Raw genomic sequence first — 11314 nt, forward strand, 5'->3', positions numbered from 1 at the left:
CCCCCCCCCCCCAAACCGCTCAGAGCCCACTCACTCTGACATCTCTCCCGTTGTACATGACTAGGTCCTGAGCATGTATGTGTATTTCAGGCCTGTGTGCAGTGATTACTAACAAACCAGAGTGTAAATTGTAATCTCCCCACTGGGAATCAATAAACGGAATAAATTATAAACTTACATGGAAACCATTACTCTGGACATCCTATCTTGTATAAAATCCAAGGAATAATGGTTTGAAATATGAAACTATTTCATTAAAAAATGAAAACTTCCCAAATGCAGCATTTTATTAGCTGCAAATAACTTTGCAATGTTTTGCACGACACAGTGGTGACTCATAATGTTCGCCCTGGTAGTCTATAACCAGTACGTGCCTGCCTGTGGAGGCGTGACTTTTTGTCAGTGAGCTGTTGAACATGCAGCGGTTACAGGTGATCACTCTGTGGTCTGTTCTCATTCGGGCCTGCAAGCCGAGCCCACTGAAGGAGCACTCGGTCATGTAGAGGAGTCACCTTGGCCAAGCTATTTATTGCATGTTTTATTTTTTTTCACCTGTATCAGAGCTTCCGTGTACTTGGTAAATACTTCCAGTAACTCCAGGGCTTTTGCGTCATTGTATTTAGGCTGCACAGATGGTACAGGGACACACTTTGCCACCAACAAAGAGAGAGACTCACTGTTTAAGTCCAGGTGTGTACTCTTCTTCTGGCTTGTTTGTGTTTTCCAATGAAAACAGTTGTGTTGTAGAGAGGGTTGGGTACCGAAACACGGTGCAAAGAAGTGTCACTGTTAGTTAACATTACAGCGGTTAACGGTAGCCTACGTTTAGCTAGTAAACATGGTTGAAATGCAGAACGCAAACGGTCGAGCTTGTGACTGTATTTCAGTGGAAAGGAAACGCAGGCCTTCAAATTAATGAAGAAATTATTATGAAAAGGCTTGGTTGGACAAACCTTTGACATGTAGACACTTACCAATATGAAGCTTTTAACAAACATTACTGACATCCAGGGCCGCAGCTATCAATTATTTTGGTAGTCTAGTATTGTAGCCATTATTCCATCAATTATAATCACCGAATACCGACGGGGATTAGTTGCCTCATTTCGCTGTTCTCTGCTGCTCAGTAATACACATTAGAGTCAACAGAAGCATCACTGCGCGTGAAGCAAGTTACCAGTACACAGCCGGTAATGTTAGCGTACCGTTAGCTAGTAGCTGCCTTAAACACGGTTCAATGCTGACAGCTGAGTGGTCTACAGCATGGCTGTAGTTCCCTGGAAGGATTCCAGTGGGACGTCCAACAGTCTGCAGCTAAAGACACCTTGAGTTACCACGGACACCGCCCACAACCCTAATTGCAGCATATCTGAGCGTATTACCTCAACCTGTAGATTAGTGAATTAGTGTGACACCATTAGCAGTAATGTGTATCCAAAACACCCAAGGAATAAGTTTACTAAGCGTAAGGCTTTGGTTGTACTGGCTGGTCGCTCCTAAATATGTTTATAACCTATTCCTAAACATGTGTTTAAGATAATTTTCCTTAAAATAAATGTAATACTAACTATACTTGATTTAATTACTTCCAGGCCTTTGAGTTTAAATTTCATTAATGTGGTTTCCAGATTTAAGTTTCTCATGATGTTCTAATTGAAGAAGTGTTATAATATTACCGTGAATGAGATACACACTAGATTTGTTTTTTAGGGTGTAGAAAATGGAAATTGGCAGCATAAGTGAATGAGTATGAATTGCTGTATGATTAACCTTTAAACGTACAGAATACATTGATCAAACCTTATTTCATAGCAGCGAACTGTCCCACTGAAGATCGGCCAGAATAACCACTTACAGTCGGCCGTTACTACAACGTTTAGGAATCGAGTCCTTTACTGATGTCTACAGAGACAGAAGTGGGTTAATGATTGGAGGACTTTACCCTTTCATTTTCACTTTCTGCCTGCAGGGACTTGTTCTTCGACCTCGGTCACAGCTTTTGCTTCTCGCCAAGGAAATGACATGATAGTACTGGAGAACAGAAAGCAGAGATGACCCACAATGCGGGTCGACCGTCCCCTCCCCCATCCTCCTCGTCTAACTCTTGTACAGGAGCTGCCTTCTGACGTCTTGTTCTCTGAGCAGATTAGAAATGTGATATGATTCAAGGGTAGCCTTGACCATTTGCATCAAACAAAGTCCTCCTTAAGTATTGTGTAATAGTTTGCTCTTCAGTACACCTAAAACAAAATGTTTAAAACATAGACGATTACAGGAGATTTTTATTGTTTCTATCCTCAATAAAGAGCTGGTGGTTAATGTGGCCACCAGGTCTTTGAGCTGACACGTCTAAAAGGTCGAACAGAGTTGCATTTCCTCTTTATGTACACATGGTTCATAACCACTAAATATCAGACAACACTGCTACTACTACATGCTAATTCTTTAGCCATGCTAGCAACATGCCTCTGATTGGCCGGACCACCAGTTTGCTTTGGACTGAAATATCTTAATAACTGCTAAAGGGATTGCCACCGAATTGAATACAGACATTCATGGTCACATGATGAATCCACATGATAAATCCTAAAAACTTGATCCTCCGACTTTTAGTTCTAGTACTTTAAATATGATTACTGTTCAAACTCTGTCTAAACGTCACATTTTTAACTTCAGAATGAGTTTCTCACAATTTTTTTCTGAATTGCTAAAAGCAATTTTTGTCCTCTGGTTTCAGTCACTTGTGTTTATGACAACTTTAAAGAGTCCTTTTCATTAAATGTATAACAGAAATACATAATAGTATAACATTGATGCCTCTCCTCAGTTTCCATTTTTTTTCTTCTTTTTTTTCCGTGTAAAATATTTCCACACAGCTGACATGTTGTCCCTTCTCTTTTGTCTGTCTTTGGCTCTTATTGAACAAATAACCAATGCGGAGTAATGCGTTGGGGCATCCTGTGGAAATGGATCAGAGACAAGTCCTGGTTTAGAGGACAGTGTGACTTTAGGACCCACTGTCTCATGTTCTCAACGTAAAAATGTGACTCTGGTTGCAATAACACAACAGATCCTTTTTTTTTTATTAAATGTGTCCTTTCCCAGAATATGCATTTTGTATACTTTGATGCCAATTCCATTTTTAGAACAAAAGTCAACATTTGTGCTCTGTAATAACATTTCATTTTGTATTTACAAATTCCTGACGTGATTTTACACAAAACGGCTGTTGAGTTTTTTTTCCTGGCGGACTTGGCAATTGATTTGAACCCATCCGCACGCTGGCATGAAGCCTGAGGTCCAGCGTTTGATTCGGTGCTGATTGATCGTCTGTTTAATGCGGGTCGAGTTCAGATAGTGTTTAAGCTCTAGGCTGGGCCATCACTCAGACAGAGCGCTGCTGATGCACGGCCACTTCCTCTCAACAGCACACTCGGCTTTACAGATGGGGAACAATACGTTCAGCCAGTGTAACACTATAACAATAAACAGTCTGGGTTTAGTTATTTCAGACTACACGGCCATTTAAGTTTTTTATTATTATCACTGCCGATGAAATGTTAGCAAATAGTGCTGAAACAAAAAAAAATCAGATAGTTGGTCAACGGGGGGAAAAACCAGCTAGGGTTACTTATATAGCATTTTCAGGATCATTTTTGCATTTTGGGTTAGGGTTATGGTTACATGTTTGTATGATTTAATGTTTTCACATACTGCCCATTAGGCCTGCACGATTCTGGGGAAAAAATATGTTAATATATTTTTTTGCGTAGAATTGATATCACGATTCTTTTTTTTTTTTTACCATGGCCAAACTAAAATTGGCAGTACTAAACTAAGGTTATTATAGTTTTGCATTTTTCATTAGTTATTATTTTTTGAACTTTTTGTTTTCAAATTCAGTTTAGTCTTAATTGGTGGGTTTGCAAGTTTATTTTAGTTTTTTGAAAATGCTTAGTTTTAGTTTATTAGTTTCAGTCTTTTTTTTTTTGTAATATGGGGGAATCAAAAAGGTCAGAAAACGTATTGTGAAATTTTGACGTGACCCAGGAGAAAAACCTAAACAGCTAACAGACTGAAGAAGACAGACATGAATTCTTTTTCAAATCATTTTTATTGAAAAATTAAATTAAATTAAAATACTTCTACCTCATTTGTTTGTTTTGCCCCATTTAACATGAAAATCCAACAGCATAATATTTGACCTTTTTTAATGAACAAATACCAACTGCTTTTCTTTTATATACATAAAATGTTTTATTTTTGTTGAGACAGCTGTTTATATCTGCATATTTACATCTGTGCATCCTGTTGTGGTTTTCTTTACCTATGCCCAGTTTCCACATTTACTGGTTTCCATCCGGCTCAGCGGTGTGAGGTTTTAGCATGTCCCCGTGCTGCTGTAAGGTTAACACTGCCCTCTTTGTCTCCGCACGAACAAAGGCAGCGATGATGTAATGTCGGGGGGGGGGGGGGGGGGGGGGGGGGGGATCTGCTGACTTCTAGCTGTGCTCTCGATGCTTCATTCTGAGTTGATTATTTTCTTAATTAATAACATTATATAACGTTCCTTTTTCAAAATGCTCATCTAATCTTCCCAAAGCCCACTGTGACATTTTCAATTGTCTTGTTTTGATAAAAACCTGAAGATTTAATTTACTCTGTTAGACAAAGGAAAGCAGAAAATATTTACATTTGAGGAGAATTTTTGTGTTTTTAGTCCAAAAAAGGACTCGACGCGATCTTAAAAACGGTTGCAGATATGTTTTCTCATCTTTCCTGTTGGTGTGTGTGTTTTAGGGACCGGTAGCGGCTCTCTCTCCCACGCCATCCTGCGCACCATCGCCCCCACGGGTCACCTGCACACGGCGGAGTTCCACCAGCAGCGGGCGGAGAAGGTGGCTGAGGAGTTCAAGGAGCACCGCGTGGACCACCTGGTCACCGTCAGGAACCAGGATGTGTGCAAGGACGGCTTCGGAGTAACCGGGGTGGCGGACGCCGTCTTCCTGGACATCCCCAGTCCCTGGGATGCAGTGAGACACGCCAAGACTGCTATGAAGAAACAAGGTAAGACTTGTAAGACGCACTGCATGTGTCTTTATATTAGTACTTGACCAATGGTGTATTTTAAGCACACACTGATTGTTTTAGGAAAAGCAAGGTGCATGTAGAAGCAACTTGTGAGGTAAGAAAAAGAGTTTTGTAATAAATAGCCGAATAATTTACTCACAATTTACAAGCTGCAAACTAGTCTTTTCACAAAATTTTGGTATTGTGGCGGGAGCGGTGGTGGTCTTGCACAGAAATGCCAAACATGTGATAACAGTTTCTTTAATGTGAGGATTCACTGCTTTAACTTGTGATCGTAAACTCAGCATATTGGTATATAGATAGATAGATAGATAGATAGCAATTTAGACTTAGTTGGACAAAACAGGCTATTAACACAAGCATTAAAAGGCAGTAAAGGCCTAGGTAAATGAAATTATTATTAAAATGTCTGTGGTGTGTTGACATATATGTTTCTGCAAAAAAACATTTACCATCAACTGATGCTGACTTTCTGTGACTCGTCCTTACACTGCAGAAACATGACTGTGACTGAGCACATTTTAAAATACCGCCCAGGGAATTTATCCCCCCCCCCCCGTCCCCCCCGGCTGCGTCACCTCACTCTTGACTCGCACATCGACCATCGATCGCCACATCTCTCATTAACTTTGTCCTTGTGTGTGTTTGCACCTGGTGGCAGAATAATGTTCTGTGACAACCATGAGCCGCAGCATGTCTGGGCAGGTCGGCGGTTCACTGAGGTGGTCGGTGCTTCCAAGTAAAACGTTAAGATGCACAGGATCAGTGGTTTGTGTGTACGTGCTCATGTTGGCCACTTAGATGCAGCCTGATTTAAAAAAAAAAAAAAAAAAAAAAAAAATTAAGCCCCAATATGAAAAGGAATGCTGGTCTCCCTCCTCCTCTCTGAATCCCTTTTATGGTGCCACTGCTACATATTACTCACACACACACACACACACACACACACACACACACAGAGAACGAGAGCTACAGATACATAAAGTGCAGCAATTGTAGAAGCAGTCCCATGACCATACAGGGTTACACTGCAGGGAGAGAGAGAGCTGGTGAACGTGGCTCCATAAGGAAAGGAAAGGCTTGTTGATTTGCTTCCCACTGCTCAGACTGGATGTTTTCTGACTGGGAAAGCTCTGAGGTGTTGTGCACCACATGGTAGGAAGCTAGCCACTGTTTTACCTGACAAGTTGTTTGCAGAGTGGAAACGACAGGAGGCATGACGTATCGCCCGCAGCCCAAATTCATCACCTTGTCCTTCATTTTTCTGCACAGACTGGTTCCAGATCTGTTCTCAGGCTCGAAGAAACAAAAAAAGTTGCAGAGAGCTGGTTTACTGCAGTGGGCAGAATTTAAAAGTGGTAATTCTTCTAATGGTTTGGCCTGCAGCCCGGTCTGGACTCTGAGGAGGACCCTGGATCCTAAATAACCCTCCCTCCCTGCTCTGACTCTTTTTATTCAAGCGTAAAGCAAACATGTCCCATGCACTCAAACACTCAACAACCCGATAGGGAATCATAGTTTCACGCAAGTATAGCCGCTAGTCGTGGACATATGCTTGATATTTGAGGCTATTATTAACCACTTGAGACACCATTGTACAAACATCAACGGGACCCCTCCCTGTGTTAGTCCTGGTTTCTAGGAGACCATTGGGTGCTGTTAATGGCCGTCTTGAAGGGAGAATGCTGGTGCTGTTAGCTGTAGGAACGCCTGCTATCTGAAACATCCCAAAGTTGAACATTTATCAGACCCAACAGACTCTTCAACAAGGCCGCCCTCTGCAGACTTGTGCTTTCAATGGTTCCCACAGATTAGAGAGCAATTTGTGGCTTAAATACTTATTTTTGTAACAAACAAGTATCAAGTACCTCTTTCTCTCCCTGACCCTGTCTTTCAGCTTGAGCAGCACTGGTTGAAGCCTGAAAATATTGTAAACTAATTAATAACATAACTGATTCCACTGGTGGGACTCACTGTTTCAGACCGATCCGTCCGGTTCAGGCTGGTCCTCGTCCTCAACACGGAAAATACTTCTCAGTACTCATCTGGACTGAAGCAGCAAACATTCAGTGTTGACATAACATTATTTCTAATAAGTTTATTTGATTCACAACTGCTGCATATAGTGTTTTGACCTTGACAACTGCACTTAACTTGGGACTAGTTAACTTTCTCAAGAAGGCGCAGTCGCTTGTTTGCTAAGGGTCGGGTTGAAACTCCAACATGAACACACTGGCAGCATTGTATTTAGAATATAAATAGTTTTATAGCACTTTTTAATGTATGATGTTTAATGTGTGTTCCCAAGATACCAGCCTTTTGTGAATTTGTGAAATTTGGCAGCCGTCTTCCCTGGTTGTCATGGAGATAGGTGCGTGCGTCTGTCTGTCTCCTGTGTGAGAGAGACGTGTGAGTGACAGATGGAGGAGAGCAGGGAGAGGAAATGCAAAAACGGGGTTAAAAAACAATTAGTAACAACTGGCTTCATTTCTGTCAGTAACACGGCAGTGTGTTGCACTTCCATGTTGATGACTTCAGAATATAAAGTTTGATTACCAGACACGTGTTGTCTCCCATCCGGCATCAATTTGTCTCACATTATCACTCTAGACTGCAGATTATTCCCCTCTGAAATATAAAGTAAGATTAAATGAGCGGATTGCAGCAAAGCTGTGAACTTGATACTCAATAGGTGGAAAAAAAACCAAAGTTGTGGCTAGTGGAAGGTAGAAGAGGAGGATTTGTACACTAATTGATGTCTTGATCAAGTATGTATGTGGTACCTGGAAAACAAAATGAGAGTTCTAGACAAAATAATTACAAATTATGCCTCAAAGGGCTTTGTAATCTGAACAAAATAAAGACCTCCAGTTTTCCTTTGCCACTCTCTGACTCACCCTGTCCAATCTCCTCTGATGGTTGTCCCTGTGCCAAGTCACTTAGATATTCTAGTTCATTTCTAACTCCCCTAGCTCCGCCGTTTCCTACATATTATCCTTGTGTACTTCTGGACGTGTCTCGCTTGAACTATTGGCTACACTGCTCCTGTAATTTCCACTGTAACTGCTGCGTTTCCTCTGTATCAGAAGGCTCGGTCTGTATTCAAATACATATCTAACGTGGAGACTAAATGAGCCTTAACTCTACCCTATCAACTTAAACTTTATCTTGTTCCCAATTGCTGCAGGTTTGACATAACAATCTCACTGAAAACTTGTGATTCATATTGCAGTATTTCTGGCCATGCCATCACCCTTGGTATACGACAATTAGCTGTGTTTTTCACTTTACAATTACAAAAATTATTCAAATGCTACACATTCATCACATCAGAGTTGCCCCAACACGTAAATCTCATCTTTAACTGCAAAATCTAAGACAGAGCTACATTGTTTTTCAGCACTTTACAGTATAAAACATATAGAAACTGAATTTGTTTCATTAACCCTAACCCTTCTCCAGCTGTCCTGGTCAGAGTCGCATTCTTCGCTCTTCAGGTCAGCCGGTGAAATTTGCCTTGGCTTGCTGCTCCGGCCTCCCGTCGTGAATCACCGCAAGGTTTTTATGTCTAGCCGAGAGCCACGGAGCAGAGAGGTGATCTGGGTTTATTAGAGAGCAGGTTCATCCCATGACGAGCCACACACCACAGCCTGGAGCCCAACAGATCACAGATCTGCTTTGTTAAGGAAAACAATCTACTTTGAAGAGTGCTTTTGGGTGTAAGAAACAACCTATTAATAGTAGTAGGAGTATCATGGGATTCCCTGGAGTTGAATAATTGTCTTCTGAGTCCATATTAAGTTAGTTAAGTGTGGCTCCTTTTAAAGCATAATTTGACAATAACTATGAAAAACCTTCTATACTCCTTTTTGAGATGTTTGATGTTTTGAGGAAGCTTTGATTCTGACCAAAGGATAACCATGCAAGGATGGTAAATTGAGAAATCTGTTCAAATATCCTCATTCATAAACCTGGGATCCTGGGATAAGTGGACCTGATGCAATCTTGTCTTGATATCTAAAAGAATCACTTTGTTAATTACAACCGAGTGACTCCTGAGACTACAATCAAGATCAACGTGCCCTGGATTTATTTCAGTAACCCGGCTCCACCTAACCTAACAACCATGGGCCTGCATGAGCTGTGTCACAACGGTGGTTAATAACTACTTCAATCAAGCCAGGCTTTCCCAATCCAGTGACCGTTCACTTAAAAGGCGGTGTTTGCACAGCATGACCAATCGCAAACATCTAGCCACATATTTTACATGGGCTCATTTAATTTTGGCAAAACTAGTAAGATTCCCAGTAAACAGAAGACGTTTAAACGTATACATGTAATAATCTTCGGACAATCCATCCAATAAGTTATTTCACTCAAAACTACAAATGTGAACCTCGAGTGGGACTAGAGGAAAAGTCGGAGGATAACCAAAGCCCTTCAGAATAACACAAAGTCATTGGGATAGAACCATCCATGAGCCGTTTCATTGGGTAAATCAAACTTTGACTCGTTGGTGGTGCTAGACCAAATGTCAGAAGACCACCAAAGTCCCTGTAATCCAGTCTCTGGTGACCATGAATGACTGTACATTATGTCAGGCCAATCCATCCAGTAGTTGCTGAGATATTTCAGACGGGTCCACGGTGGTGGAGCCATCCAGAGAGTCACTATTGTGGGTTAAAATGAGCCGTAAAGAACCGATGGTGCTCAAAAGAAAGTGAAGACGTATTTGTTACTCCGGTCTTTATTATTTTTGGTAAGCAAGCTATTAACCGTTCATCAACAACTGTCCTCTCTCTTTCTCTCCCTCTGTCCAGGAGGTCGGGTGTGTTCGTTCTCTCCGTGCATCGAGCAGGTTCAGAAGACGTGCGAGGCGTTGGTGGCTCAGGGCTTCGAGGAGGTTAGCAGCGTGGAGATCCTGCTGAGAGTCCACGACGTGCGAACAGTCTCCCTTCCGCTGCCCGACTTCGGCCCCGACTCCTTAGCTCAGACTCAGCCCGACATTGCAGAGAAAACCCCTCCAATCCAGGCCTCCGTCACCATGAAGACCACCGTCCCGCCCAGAGAAATACCAGGTCACACAGGGTACCTCACCTTTGCTACCAAACCCAGAACCTAAAGGGGTCTTTCTTTATTTTCACCACCAGTAAGTAAGACGTTTTTATAAAGCCTGCCCTTTTCGCCGCTCCAGTGTGTTTCCCATGTACGTTAACAAGACTGTGATAATCCAGCAGGGGCACCAGGCTCCTCCAGGTCCCGGGTGGCACTGAAGCACCAAGAGGATTTAGTTTGTGTTACATCATTTTATCCTCCTGTCACCTGGCACTGGTTTGCTTGCATCAAGCAAGAGTGAAAATCAAGTAAAAAGTGATTTCATTTAAGAAGAATAAACTATATTTTGTCTTTTTATAAATATTACTTTTTATCAATTCTTTTGTTTGTTGGGGGAAAAGGTTTTTATTTTGCCCTTTTGTATTCAAGTAAATACAATAAATGTGTGAAAAGAATCTTATTTTTCTCCATTCTGTTGCACCACAAGCAGACATTTCAAAGGTTTAAATCCTTCGCTGAAGCTTTTTTCTGGAGCTTTCTACTTGGAAACACAGTTCCCATCGAGATCCGATCCCAACTAGGTCCAACTTCTGGCTTTGGTTTTTCCAGAACACTTTCTAAACAAAGACAGATGGGAAGTCCAAAAAATCTACCGAGGTTGCACGTCAACGGATCCATCTTAATGTTAACTGAGGCTCCTTTTCGTTCTCTTTCCTTGTATTTAACTGGAAAAGTCTCTATGCACATAGAGGTATTTGAATTGGTTTTGCAAAGTTAAAATCACAAACGTCCATCAAGGGTCCTTTTTCCTAGTTTCTGTAATTCAACAATCGTGACAACTTATAGTCTTGGCAAAAAACTTTCAAGTGTCTCCCTTCTCTGAAGCTCAGCACTAAAAAAGGCAAAGAAAATATCATATCTGCAGTTAATAGGGCTGTAACCATACACCAGACCCAGGTTTCAGTTCGTATCACGATTTTTGACCTTCAATTCTTTTTTGGAGTGGTGCCTCAGTAAACGAAATACAACTTTTTTTTCTGCCACATGGCATTGTTTTGTCATTGATTACATCCCACTTTGCAACAAAGTTACACGAAAACAGATATTTATTGATTTAGATTATTTCAATGTCGATTGCTCCAACAATGTATCTTAAAACATCGTTCAG

At 41.4% G+C, this 11314-nt stretch overlaps 1 protein-coding gene across 2 annotated transcripts in view; it reads left to right on the top strand.

Moving 5' to 3' along the window:
- trmt61a (tRNA methyltransferase 61A) overlaps nt 1-10557 on the top strand; it is a 15026-nt gene extending 4469 nt beyond the window's left edge. The window contains exons 3-4 of one of the 2 annotated variants that reach the window (XM_034859387.1): nt 4801-5067; nt 9912-10556. In XM_034859387.1, the coding sequence (XP_034715278.1) occupies nt 4801-5067; nt 9912-10213 (569 nt within the window). In that variant the 3' untranslated portion in view covers nt 10214-10556. Of the gene's footprint in view, nt 1-4800; nt 5068-9911 lie in introns of both variants that reach the window. The other variant, XM_034859386.1, reaches the window with a different exon arrangement.
- Nucleotides 10558-11314: the final 757 nt, after the last annotated feature.

The sequence above is a fragment of the Etheostoma cragini genome, chromosome 20 (assembly GCF_013103735.1).
Source record: "Etheostoma cragini isolate CJK2018 chromosome 20, CSU_Ecrag_1.0, whole genome shotgun sequence".
Lineage (NCBI taxonomy): Eukaryota > Metazoa > Chordata > Actinopteri > Perciformes > Percidae > Etheostoma > Etheostoma cragini.